This window comes from Accipiter gentilis, chromosome 30 (genome assembly GCF_929443795.1).
Source record: "Accipiter gentilis chromosome 30, bAccGen1.1, whole genome shotgun sequence".
Classification (NCBI taxonomy): Eukaryota; Metazoa; Chordata; class Aves; order Accipitriformes; family Accipitridae; genus Astur; species Astur gentilis.
The window spans coordinates 14,138,422-14,151,822 of NC_064909.1; the positions used below are offsets into that span (position 1 = coordinate 14,138,422).

A 13,401-nucleotide genomic window follows, 5' to 3' on the forward strand; every position below is an offset into this window, starting at 1 on the left:
TTAAACATTAGGACTACTATACTTTGAAACTACGCACATTACATTCCTTAATACACATCAGGTTTTGTCTACGTGGTAACAGATATTTGGAAGAACCACCTAAAACCAGCATTACTTACTGTCAAACCACATTGTGGTCAGTCAGTATTCACGCTACTGTCTTTTTTTCCACTGTAATGATAAATGTCACTCAAAATACAAAGATACTACTTACTTGGTTCCAACTTCTTCAAATCCTCAAGCTTAAATTCATCCTGTGATTGGGTGGACTAGGACATTACAAAGAAAAAGTTAGATGTCAGTATGCACCTTCCCCTCAGACAGAGCTACCGTATCTTAGAATAAGCATGCAAGGTGCTTCCTTTGTTCAAGCATACCAGGTTACTTCAAAGCTAAGTCCTAAACATCCCAAACAAAATCTCTCAAACAGAGGCTAGGTTCACAAGTGAGGCAGAAAGTACATTACTTCTCATTTATTGAGAACAAACTTACCCCATGTTCCAAGCTCTAATGCAAAATAAATACTTTCAAAGCAACTAGTTGCTCTTTCATACTTACTACGCACAGGAACATTAAGACAGAGGGACTTGTTTTAATTCTTCTCCAATCAAGTTGTTCTGAAGCAAGATCAGCTGTAAGACTGCACTGCAAAGTGTTACTCCAACAGGAGCATTCACAGTTCAAGACACACGTCCAACATTGTAACACTGGCAGAAATTACAGTATACAGGATGAGCTTGACAAACACTCAGCTAAGAGCTCACTGCACATGGAAGAGGGATTCCCACCTCTGCTTTCTCCAACTCTGAAGATGCAGTTGCCTCATCTGTCTGTAGCACATGTCTGCTTCTCAGTAAGCCTATTATATTTACGAACTCAACAGTAAAGTTTTTTATTTTTTATTCTGGGGTAGTTCATCAACAGTTTGGTAAGCTGAACTAGCCTATTTCAAGACAACAAGTGGCAGAGCTGGCATAAGGGAAGTAGTGCAAATAAGAGGATTGACACTGAACATCCTCTTTTAGGCAGAGGATCAGGTCTTGCCTATTGTGTCATTGCACCCTTGGCATCTCTTAAGATTACTCATTGTTTTCAACATTTCTTTAAGTCCTGGTAGGTTTGGGGGTTTTTTTTCTTTATTTTGCCCAAGTGTCAACAGGGACCTCCTGCAAGACTACAGAAGGACAGTAAAGCAGCTATACCCATACTGTTAGAAGAATGGGAAAAGATGACCACACTTAGTAACTGCTTCACTGTCTTCTAAGAAACCATAACAAAACTGCAGCAAGTAAAATGCTCCCCAAAGTGAAGTGGATGAGTTCTACTACCCTCACATGAGATTATAAAATCCTTGAGTTACTGCTGAGGAACTAACAGCAAGGATGGCTGTTCTTGCAAGACATCATCTCTTCAGTTTGGCAGGTTATGACACTGCTGCATCTTCTGCTATTGCTCTGAGACATGACCTGACCCATGAAGCTGTCCCACACCTGCCCTTGTCATAATGTCAGAGTGACTCGGAACAAGTGCAATGCTGCTCCAACAGCCCAGGTTAGATCAAAATAGACAGACAGGTAGAGCTAGCCAAGTAATTCTTCAAATGCTGCACAGACTCAAGACTGGTCAGCCCCCACCTCATTAGTCCAGCTCCAGCATGCTGCCTCAATTGCCACTGTGTTCCAGCCTCTCAGACAACTGAAGGCAGCACAATGGAGATGCTGCACCTTGTACAGCAACATGAAGTACTCGGGAGCGCTGCTGTAAGTAACTTGATGCAAAATTTGCCTGTCACCACTCTTTGTTGGTAAACAAGTAATCCAGTAAGTGAAACTTTGTTTCAGTTGATTCATCCCTCCCCCATCCACACTCTTTTGGACATTTCTCTCACTTTTGTTTTGGGGATAAGATTGTGCTGAGAGTAAAAGAAATTCACTTCTATGACATCAACTTCCAGTCCAGAAAAAAGCCCAAAGAGTAGCTTCTAAATCATTATTTTCACACGCTTCCTTACAGCACTGCCAGTTTTCATGAGTTCTACAAAATAATTTTTATTCTACACACACATTCTTCCTCATGCTCTATTATGATTTGTGGAGTGGCTGAATTAGTGCAAGGGTCACTCCGGGGATCTTTTTACCCTTGCACACAGGTTATGAAGACAAACTCATCAGTTCTGAAGGAGGAAAATGAGGCAAAGAACCAAAGACACAAAATGTGCAAGTAAATTCCTGTACAAACACTAATACATGCTCATATAATCACTTAAAGGTTTTTAAGGCAGCCACCTGGGGCATCACGTTGACAACCTGGAAAGTCCAAGCATTCAAGGTTTGTTCACTCTGTTTTCAGAAATTCTGGCTATGGCCAATTAGCTTTAGAGCGCTCTACAGGTGCCTATCACTAAAGTATGAAGTCACACGGGAAAAAGAGATATACCTGTAAAGCTGCACTTCTCAGTTCCAAGCATGTTGCAATTTTAGCTATGGTTTTCTGAAAGGAAAAAAAAATTTACTTAATTTAGTACTGAAACAGTATTCTTCCATATTCACATTTTTTAAAAATATAAATACAAACAATTGTTTTTTCTTGCAAAGACTTCGGATCTATTATTCAGTACCAGATCATTCAGCATCAAAAGCTTTTTTATACACAAGCAAGATTTTCTGAAAGCACAATAGATGAAACAGACATCTGCCACTTAACTCCCCTCCCACAGCTCATCAACACAGATGGGGGTCATTCACTCAGCAGAAAGTGTAATAATGCCTGCCACATCGTAAATTGTTTATAAACTCAACTGCTCTGAAGTGATAGGGGAGAGGAAAAAAAAACCCACAAAAACCAAACACCAAACCAACCAGTGTATTGCCTTCTGAGAACTTATGTAGTTTGTTCTAATTTTCCCTTTTAGGAGTCATGTCTACAGTTCCTCTGTTGGGTTTACAATCTCAGCAGACCAAGTCAATCTTCCTCAGAAGTTACAGAAGCCCAGTATCTCAGCACTGAAAAAAACACAGTCCACTTTTGTGGGTTTTGGTGGGAGAGGAAGTATAAAGGCAGATTATTTTTCTAACTTTCTATTTTTGTAATTTTAAGACATTTAAACTCCGAGTGAAGCATGAAATATATTCTTTGATTCAAACTTGACAGCTATCTAAAATATCCCTGAGCAGACCTGTGAAGTAATTTCTCATTTTCATTTAAAAATGTAGAAAAGAGGGAAGGGCTTCAAAATAGCCCATTGCTAGCAGTCTTAATTTGAAGACAGGGCTACTTAAGCTTTTATGTCTCACAAAGTAAGAAGCTCCAGCAAGTCACATTTGTTTCTATTACTACCAGCTGAAAGGAGTTAAGACTTCCATAACCGACGTCAAGTGGACACAACTGGACAGTATATTTTACCTTGCCTAACCATCACATGTTTGTTCATTAACTAAAAGGTTTTAGTGAAGAAAAACTAAGACTACTGCAGAGATAAGTGCCAAATAGAATTCAAAATGCTCTGTGGAACATTTATAGGGCAAGAAAACCAGCAACAGTGAAGCTACAAAGAAAATCAGTTTACTTTCAAAGTAAGTTTTCCCCCCAGAAGGAAGATAAAAGTTGAAATACGCACCTGTAACCCATTCTCTGCTTTTTAAATCAGGCAGTATAAAACCAGCTCCCCTCCAAGCTGGATGCAAGGGGAGGAAAATATTTCCTAGAGCACAACTCCAGCATCAATGAACTTCAAGAGTATGGGCATCTGGCAAGTTACACAGTATCAGTCAAAAGCCAAAATGACCCTTTAAAGGAGGGTTACATTTTAGGCTCCAAGAGGTTTGTAGCAGCAGATAAAAACTAGACATGCTTTCACAGCTAGCTCCCCCTAGTCACCTGCCCTGACTCTCCTGCTAAGGGATGTTACTACTTCTTAGTCAGTTCCTGGGCCAAGTCTAGTTTCAATAGGCTGGGCTAAAAGCTAAGTGGCTTCAGTTTCAGTTCACCTTACGCCAGGCTGAAAGTTGATAGAGTTCAGGAGCTGAATCATAAGCAGATCAGACACCAATACCTCAAGGGCAGAGCTAACAGCTGGAGTGTGTAAAAACCTCAGATACCTGATTTTCATCTGCTACCACGGGCTTATCAAAGGTTTCAAAGCCATTTCTCCCCAACTGGTGTCTCCTCTTGTCTTAAACACTCTTTTACAACATGGCATTAGCCCAGACTTTACATCCTTGTAGTTTATATTACTGTCCATTGTATGGAGGTCTTAGAAAAATTCTTTTCAGCACCTTCCAGGAAAGTAGCAAGTGATGCATATTAGCACAGGACACACATTGTTTTCTCCTCTGCCCAAGATGCAGCATATGTAGTGGTGTGCTGTTTGGGAATTTTAATATAGAGCAACATCACCGCATGCTTGCATGCAACGTGGCAGAGTAAAAATATTACAGCTCTATTTCTGTGGAGGTTTGTTTTGTAGTCTAGGTTCAGTCAACAAACTTCTACCTCCCTGAAATAAATTTTGCTACATTAACAGAGATCCACAGCTGGATGTCCAGCATAGCTTGGAAAAATACAGGTTTTTTAAAAAGAAAGGAGTATGTACAGTCCTGGATTAAGTTTGACACTTTCAGACCTGCACTCCACACATGGGTGTTGTGGATTTACATATACCTTCAGGCTGGATGAGAGGACACCAGGTAGTACTACAGAAACAGATTCTCAGTCCCTCAGGTGAGAATTCACCACATCCATCTCATCGGCTGCAGTGCAACAAAAGGAATTCCTTTTTATATTTGAGAACATCTGGAAAGATACATTTGCAAAGGTAGAATCTTAAAGAGGAAGGTGTGAAGTAATGGGTAAAAGAAAGGAATCCAGAGGTTCCCTAGGGAAGGGAGGGGAAATCTCTGAGGGTTTGACTACAGCTCTAACATTTGCAAAAATCCAGCTGTTCAATGGTTTGGGTGTTGACTGCTAAGCAAAGAGCATGCCTATGCTGTGTTACATCAAAACCCGTCCAAATGCACCACAGAAAGAGGGCTATGAGTTTGCAGGGTGCCCGCACACAGTCTCCATGCCCCACCACAGAATCAGAACATGTAAACAGATTTTCACATGGCTCTTATCCTCCCGGTCTCACATGTAGAGCATTAAGTCCTCACTGTAAATGATGTCTCAAGAAGCACTGCTCAATGCCCATCCCCTTTGTCAATTCACCAATAAGCTCAGCAACACCCCTATTCCCTATCCTGCAGATTCGTAACTGTATATTCTTAAAACTGCCTGAACTAGGTACCTCCTAACAGGACAAATAACAATACAAAATGTGTGTCCTCTGGCTCCTGGAGGCTGAAGGACAATAATGGCTCTAGAAACAGATTAATTTAAGAGAGTTTGGGAGTCTTAAAATAGTAAAGAATAGGTTTTATATGGAATCTATTGAAATATGGCAAGCTCCCAGCAGGCATTATTCATAACTATTTTTTTAAGGGACCACACCCAACCCAAAAGTTAAAAATGCAGCTAAACACCGCTATCATTTTCAGCTGCAACTATCCCATGCAAAGGCTCCTTTTTGCAGCAGAGAAAACACTCTGCATCTCATTAGAAAGACTGAAGCCATAATTAACTTTTAGTTTGAAATAGTTAAGATTCACTTTTATGTAAACTCGTGATTAGAAAGGAAAAAAGTCAGTTGATCTTGTAGTCAAGGTTTCTTCAGTGCAGTTGTGTGAGTAATGACTGTGCTAACTGTAATGCAGTTAAAGATGTTTGCATAAATACAGAGCCAGAGCAGAGTTTGGCTTTAAAGAGAGGTCTAGGCTGTTAGGAGACCAGTAGTTTAATGAATCATGCTAAGACTGTTCAACAGTGCTCTTATTTCAGCAAGTTCCAATTGCATAAAAAAAGCATGATTTTCTAATACTGAAGAAAACTCAGCCTAGCACAAAAACAGTTACATGAGAAGCAACAACTGTGGTTACAAGAGGGCTTTAAAGGTCAAATTTATTGCACAGAGAACTGGGTGAGAGTAACTATAGCTGGAGGCAAGCTGACAACCATATCCAAACCTAACTGGAACAATTCATGTAGCAAAACACAGTGGTTGTTCATGAATGAAGATGGGATTTTTTTTAGAGAATGAACGTAAAATAAAGAACAGCAGGATGCAGATGTTAAGACCAAGGTAAATCCACCAGTAACTGCATCTGTTAGTAATCCATACACACAGCATCTAGGTGATAAAACTATTGCACAGCCTCCTTAAAGCTGTTGCAGGGTGACTAGATTTAAACACAATGATTTGTTGTTTACAGTATTTATCTGCAGAGAAATTCTTCAACAAAATTCACAATTACTAATGAAGATTCCAGCACCGTCAATTATCCAAGTCAAGACAGAGCCTTCCCTAAGGACTAAAACTCCAGAATTATGTCCAGCAGCAGATATAAGATGACAACCACCCAGAAGTCGAACATGTAGGAATGAACAGCAAATTTTGGAGACTAGTCTGCACTATCAAAGGAAGTAGCATACAGTGTTTCAAAACAGACTCTTCAGATCAAAAGCAAAAAGGCAAGATACGAATATTTAGAAGTCTGAATTCTTACCATAAACAATACATTTATTATAAGATAAAATGATAATTGGCTCACAGTATGCCTAGGAAAGAAATTGGTGGGATCTGTCAAGTGTTGTTAGATTAACAGATTGTATGATTACATTAGCAAGTAACACACCATCAATTATGGTGTGGCCATATCCGCACTGTAACACCACCTGTGCTGAATGAAATAAACCCAAACATGAGGATTTGAACCTAGCCTTGTCCTTTCCCTGTAGCTGTAAAGCTAGTAGTTTTCCCTTGGTACAGAGGAATCACTGCTGAAATCCATCTTCCCCACAAAGTATGTCAAGTAAGAAACAACGACAGCCTCACAGTAATTCCCAGAAGTATGTATGGTCCTTTGGAAAACAGCTAACGGTGAATCTACACAAAGACTAGAATAAGGGTAGATCAAGCAACTGGAAATCATAATTTGCTTCACAGCCTTGTCTTCTCCGATCTACGCAATTCTGCGCGCAGCCTTAGCCAGTAATATCAGATAAGCAAACCCTGAAGTTTACACACTTTTCTACATTCAGAAAAATAAAGAGGTGGCTCTTATATGACATACAGAACCTCAGAAAGACAAGATATTAGGGAAAGAGATTTTCAAGAACCAGGAAGAAATAGCATGCTGGAGGATGCATTGGCAGGAACTGACCTGAGCAAAAGTAGCTGGTTTGGTATATAGATTTTTTGAAGGGTGGCAAGAGAGAAGATACACTTGTATTTAACCAAACTGCTTGAAAACCCAGAAGCACACTAAACTCTACTCCTACACACCAAGTGAATGATACTAGTAAGGACAGTAATTGGTCAGTATCACTAGATTATACTGGCTGAGCTCCTGCAGAAATAGGGAAGACCAGAACAGCAAGGAGCTTAACATCAGACTAAAAGATTTTGCTGTATGGATTTTTAAGTGTTTCTTTCAAAGCAATAGCAAGACTCCTATTTTTGTGTCTAGCATTCGTCACAGTAGAGGAAGGAAAAAGAATGTTCTCTCAAGAAAACATTGGGGAATTTGGCTGTGTATGTGGCTAATGAAATAGGCACCACCATTTGATAACCAGGCTTAAAGTTTCAGTGCATCAGCCCCTTACCAATCTGCAAAAAAAAAAAAAAAAAAAAAAGCGAGCGATATAAATGTCAACCTCTTTTGTAAGTTATATCGGCTTTAGAAACAGGTATCACTCTGCAAGGATTCAAAAACAGCCACTCCTTATTTTTTCTTTTCAGAAGACTGTCTCCTTAAGACATGATCACAGTCGCGCATCTAACATCTGAGGTCAGTTATCTCTGCTTCCTGAGCCCCCCAGGCCTTTCCTCATGGCTGACCTCACTCACTTCCACAATCTGGTCCAAGGTCCTTTCCACAAGATGCAGGGAACATCTGGAAGCAAAGCCCTGTGTGGTTCTGATTCCCATACTCACAGGAGATGATGCCTCCAGAAGTGAGATTAACAGCTTCACCTTCATGAAGTAACCATATTTTCAAGAGTATCCACAGAGGGGAAACACACAGTGAAGATGACTATAGCTGAGAATGATGGAGAATGCTACCAGCAAGGGACAGAGATCAGAAGCAATCAAAGAGTAAACAGCTGTCCAACATTAACAAGGCTCCCAAGCCTTCAGTTCAGGAAAGGTGGACCAAATCCTTCTCCAAGAATATCACTCTGTTTAAGATGATCATGAGCCTTACCTTCTTCTTTGCAGAAGGTAAACAGTACATGGAAGACCAGCTCTTTCCTTTTCTTATTGGTACATGTCAAGGAAACAGTTACAAACCTCGTAAACGTCACTTTTCAGGCAAAACCATTGCTCAAAGAAGTGATCTTATGACTTGGAAATCTGGAAATACAGGGTTTCTCTAACTTGGTATTCCTGAGAAAAACATGTCTTTATACAAGACATGAAAATTTAGCAGGGTCTCATATCTCAAAAGATTGTATTTTGCTGAAAATGCTTGAGCATACGAGACCTCAGATAGCATTTTCCTCTCAAACCCTGTCACAGAACTGCATTAATACGATCCTGAGACAAAAACCAGCCTTTTCAGCTGAGGGGAGGGAAGAAGGAATAAAGTAATTTCAGTAGTTTGAAAGACTATAAACAAATAACATTCTAAGAGACTACTAGGGAGTAGTCTGCCAGGACCCTTCCCAGTCAGGTGTTACATGTTAAGCAAACATCTCCCCCACAGATCCTCAATATCTGCAGTTCAAGACATTTTGTATTCAGACTTCAAAACATAAATTGTGCTAACGTTGTATAAGCAAGTTATCAAAAGGTCACCCAAAAAAAGAAACACCCAGGTTATGAAGGACTCTGGCCAGCATGCATGACATTCAATATTACACAGCAGAGCACCTGTCACATCTAATGACAGCAACTGTTTTAGCCATGCTGGGCTCTCTTTCTGTCTGCGTATATTGAGGGAGGAAAAAAGGTCTCGTAAGGCTCTGGTCTGTGAGATAAAAAAAACCATAATACACATCAACATCTACGAGTCAAGCTCCTTGCCTGAGCAAACAGCAATACCCACCTTTTGATCTTCTGTGAATTCCGAGTTGTTGTGCTGAGACTGTGCCTCTTTTTGTAGATGCCTTGCTAATCTGGATGGGATGAAAGAAAATTGTAGAGTGGGAACAAAACACAGAAACACACCCCCACACACACCCATGCCCCAGTCTCCAGAAAACATGTCAGCCAAAAGACCATGACAAGCCAAACATGTCAGACTAATGCTCCAAATAGTTCTGGGGGCTTTAGGGGGGGTTTCGTTGGGGGCTTTTTTGACAAAGATTTCTAGAACCATGGTAGGCCATACTTTAAAAAACCCAGAAGATGGACAAGGTATGCGACTACATGAGGCAGGAAAGACTACATATGTAATGTATCATGAAGGGAGAACAGGTAAGAAGGTCCTGCTAGCCAACAGCCCCTTTTATAAGCACTGACCTTTTCCCTCTCCCCATCCCCTTATTTTATAACAAACCATACCCCCTGTGAAGACCCACTGTGGTACAAGCCAACATGCATTTCACAGGGAGAATCTGAGGCAAGTTGGATTGCCAGGAGGCGTGGGTGCGGGCACCCTAGGCGACGGCCGCAAGCTCTCCCAGCGCTGGAAGCCAGGCACAGGGCGGCTTGGCCCAGGCTGCCGGGGTGTATTAGCTCACATTTGTGCCTGTCAGCATCACATGCGGAGCAGATACCCCACCCCTTGTCACCACGGAGACAGGAGTACCAAGGGGTTTGGAAAGTAACAGTAAGCAAACAGCTCAAGAAAGCGAAAGGAAGCTAGAGAGGGAAGCTATGGGAAGAGTTACAGTTTCCGTCCGGGGAGGAAGGAGAACATTAAACAAGCAAAACCTCTGGGCAATTGTTGCCATTCCCTGTAAATAATTCTTCTTAAAAAAGCAGAGGGGGAGGAGGGACAGGGGGCTGAGGGGAAACCCGGGGACAGCAGCAGTACTCAGGGCATTGCAATACACTTCCGTCTGGAACCTCACAAGTTTGCATTGTTAAAGAGATTCAGCTTCTCACCGCCACCATTGCGGTGGGGATTAGCCTGGTTTTGGGGTGGGCTTAAAGTACATACACCAAGATGCATACACCAAAACAGATTACCATCAAAGTCTGTGTCAGAAACAAAAGTCAGAACTCAATTATTTCTTTGCTTTTCCTACAAATAAGCTCTCTTACAAAGGATTGAGGCCACTGTAGTTTTTAACTAGCACCAGCGAAAACACAACCAAACAGGACAAGGTAACTGCACAACTCAGTAGCGCTGCCCCGCTTCGTAAAGGGGGAAAGGTGGTGGCTAAGACAAAAAGCACAAACATGCTTGAACTCGAATGTACACCCCTTCCCTACCGCCCCACCTATATGATACACAGGACATATAGAAAGGGCATTTAAAAGTAACGATTGAAGAAAGCGTATCACCATCACAGCAATATGCCACCCACAAGAGGCACAACAGTATTAACATTTCTGCAAGCATCAGTAGCACAACCCTCTTTTCATTTGTCACTCATACAAAAACCCACCCTAATTCAAGTAAATGCATCTGGCATCCCACTTGAAGCTTGTTCAAAGTTGGATCAGATCAAGTTCCACAGACAGGGACATTTAGCAGGGAAGGCACTGCTGACAGTTCAGAGGGCTCCTGCGTGAGTAGGCACCTGAATGAACAAGGGCCAATCTTTGCACCAAGCTTCCTGCACTTCCAGGAATACCATAAAGACCCGAGCAGACGTAGGTCCGCCTGGATACGGGAAGCAAATAATTGTATTTTACATCAGCCATTAAATCCATGGACTGAACTAGCTTAGATTCGGAAAAATCTTTCTCAGTGTCAGCAAGCTCACTGTAACCAGCTTCTCCCCAGCCTTCTTGTGTTGATGAGTACAGACCTCGCCAGTGTTAGCAGCACGGGCCAACTGCAGCAACACACTTGTTCATCCCATCTCAGGCTGGCACTTGTGAAGGCAACAGCATAAAGCCATGCTGTTATGTCTCCACAGGGCTACAGGTAGGTATCTTGCCCTGTGCTTCTTACTTGCAACTCCTACCCTATAGACTGAAATTGTTATTCATTTACCTGCTATATCTATAAGAAGCAGATATGCATACTGAAAAGGTTCTGCTCTTCCCTAGGAAATATCTCCCTGTAATCCTTTGATCTCTCCCCTTTCTTCTCCCTCCTGGAACCACAGAGATCCTCTGCTGACAACTACTCTATTCAGTAGAAACTCATTGATAAGGCTTGTAAGAGCAGCTTACAATACTACTACGCAAAAGGAGCTTTCTTACAAAGATACCACACTGCTCCGAAGTCAGGATAAAGCAAGAATGCAGCTCTCGCCAGACACAAGCGATGCTGGGAGGAAGGGAACAAAAGTTATACTTCGACTCTCAAACTGGACCATCTGCGAGCGTTTAGTGACCTTCTCAATGAAGCAAGCTCAGAATGAGAAGCCTGAAGATTTTTCACTCTGAAGAAAAGTCATTACGTGAAACAGACTGCTGAGACTGCCAAGGCGGTTTAAAGCATTGGGATCCTGCTGGACTCCTCGTAAATATCCATCCAGATAAGGGCAGTTATTAAAAATACCTTCTTTTACTTTATGATGATTGTTGTTTTCTTCTGAGATACAGATCTGGAATAGAACTTCTTTTCATCCCTGTGCCAAGGTTTGTAGTAATAGCTTGCCCTGCTCTAAAGACCATCAGGAAACTACAAGTAACTGAACTTGCATCATCCTGTCTGGTGAGTGAATGAAATTATGAGATTATAGCGTCTCATGACTATGCTGTATGTGGCCAGCAGTCTAGTTACTCTGAATGGCAACTGAACTGGTAGCCGCTGCGGTGACAGCCCGTAACTTGAATAGTCCTGAAGAACGCTGGAAGATCTCTCGGAGAGCAGCCCTTCAGCTGACTTTCTCTTGGGGAACAAGTGCAAACCCTCTGGACTTCTTCCGGAAAATTCACCATAAGAAACTTAGCCTGCAATACTTGGATCACAAGGAAATAACTTCCATCTTCATGGCGAACAGAGTAGAGGAGAGCATTTGACTAAAGAAGCTAGCAGGTGTGTTTCTGAGGATACCATCAACAGTGCCCTACCGTGCCAGTACGCCCCTGACACCAAGGGATTCATGGATGGTGCGGTCCCACCCAGCTCAAGCCAGTCTAACTGGGGCTGATGGTTCCCCACTCTCCCACCCCGGTTTCACCAGGGGTGAAACACGCAAACGTGCGACGGACCAGTTTTCACCCCGATGGCTCGTTTGGGGTTTGTTTGGGTAAGGCCGATGCTTCGGCAGCCCATATGCCTCAGCCAGGTCCCCCCTTCCCCACGAGCACGGTGCCCGGGGGACAGGGCGATGGGACGGGGGTACCCCGAGCCACCGGTGCCTGTCGCCGTGGGGCTCCGCCAACCCACCGCCTCCACGGCCCACGCAGGGGGAGAGGGGGGCGAGGAGGCCCGCGGCTCCGCGCCAGCGGGCTGCCAGCCTCGCATAAGGCCGGGTCGGCTCCCGCCTCGCCCCCCCGCCCCGCTCCCGGCGAGGGAGGGAGCACCCGGCCGAGCACCCGCCACCGACCGGCGGTCTCGGCGGGGCGGCTCCCGGCGGGTTCGGCCGATCCCCCCCCCCACCCACCCCCGGCCCCGCCTCGCCTGAGGGGACGCCCCGACCCACGGCCCCGCGCCTTATATAACGGCAGGAGACCCGCCGGAGGGGCCTGAGGGGTGAGGGGGGCCGCGGCCTAGGCCCGGCGGGCGCCCCCCTGCCCCGGGGCCGCTCCCTCCGTCCCCCCCACCCACCCCCGGCCCCTCGCACGGGGGCTCTGGGGCCGTGCCGGGGACCGGCGGGGCAGCGGCGGGAGCCGCCCGCCCCCGCACTCACATCTGGTACTCGTCGATCGCCTCTACCAGCTGCCCCCAGGAGTCGAAGTCGGTGCCCTTCCTGAAGCTGGCGCCCCAGCGCTGCAGGAGGCTCCGGGCCGCCTCCGACATAGCCCCAGCACTAGGGCACCATGCTCACCCCGGGCCGGGGCAACCCGCCGGGCAGCCGCTCCCGCCAGCCCCGCGCCCGCCGCCGGCCCGGCCCAGCCCAGCCCGGCCCTGCCCTGCCCAGCCGCCGCGACAACCAAACGCGGCGAGCGCCGCCCAGCGAGGTAGGCTGCGCCGGCCGCGCCCGCCCGCGCCATCGCTACCGAGGCGGCGGCGCCCGCCCGCGGCTCGGGGAGGAGGGGAGGAATGGGTGGAGGAACGGCGACTTCCGCCTCGG

The 13,401-nt window shown here is 44.7% G+C and overlaps 1 protein-coding gene across 2 annotated transcripts in view; it reads right to left on the reverse strand.

Annotated features, from left to right (window-relative positions):
- AIDA (axin interactor, dorsalization associated) overlaps positions 1 to 13,234 on the reverse strand; it is a 30,708-nt gene extending 17,474 nt beyond the window's left edge. For both annotated transcript variants that reach the window (XM_049833958.1, XM_049833957.1), the window contains exons 1-4: positions 13,018 to 13,234; positions 9,144 to 9,213; positions 2,437 to 2,490; positions 215 to 269 (exon numbers count right to left, since the gene is read on the reverse strand). In XM_049833958.1, coding sequence (XP_049689915.1) covers positions 215 to 269; positions 2,437 to 2,490; positions 9,144 to 9,213; positions 13,018 to 13,127 — 289 coding nt within the window. In that variant the 5' untranslated portion in view covers positions 13,128 to 13,234. The remainder of the gene's footprint in view (positions 1 to 214; positions 270 to 2,436; positions 2,491 to 9,143; positions 9,214 to 13,017) is intronic.
- Between the last annotated feature and the right edge of the window lie 167 nt (positions 13,235 to 13,401).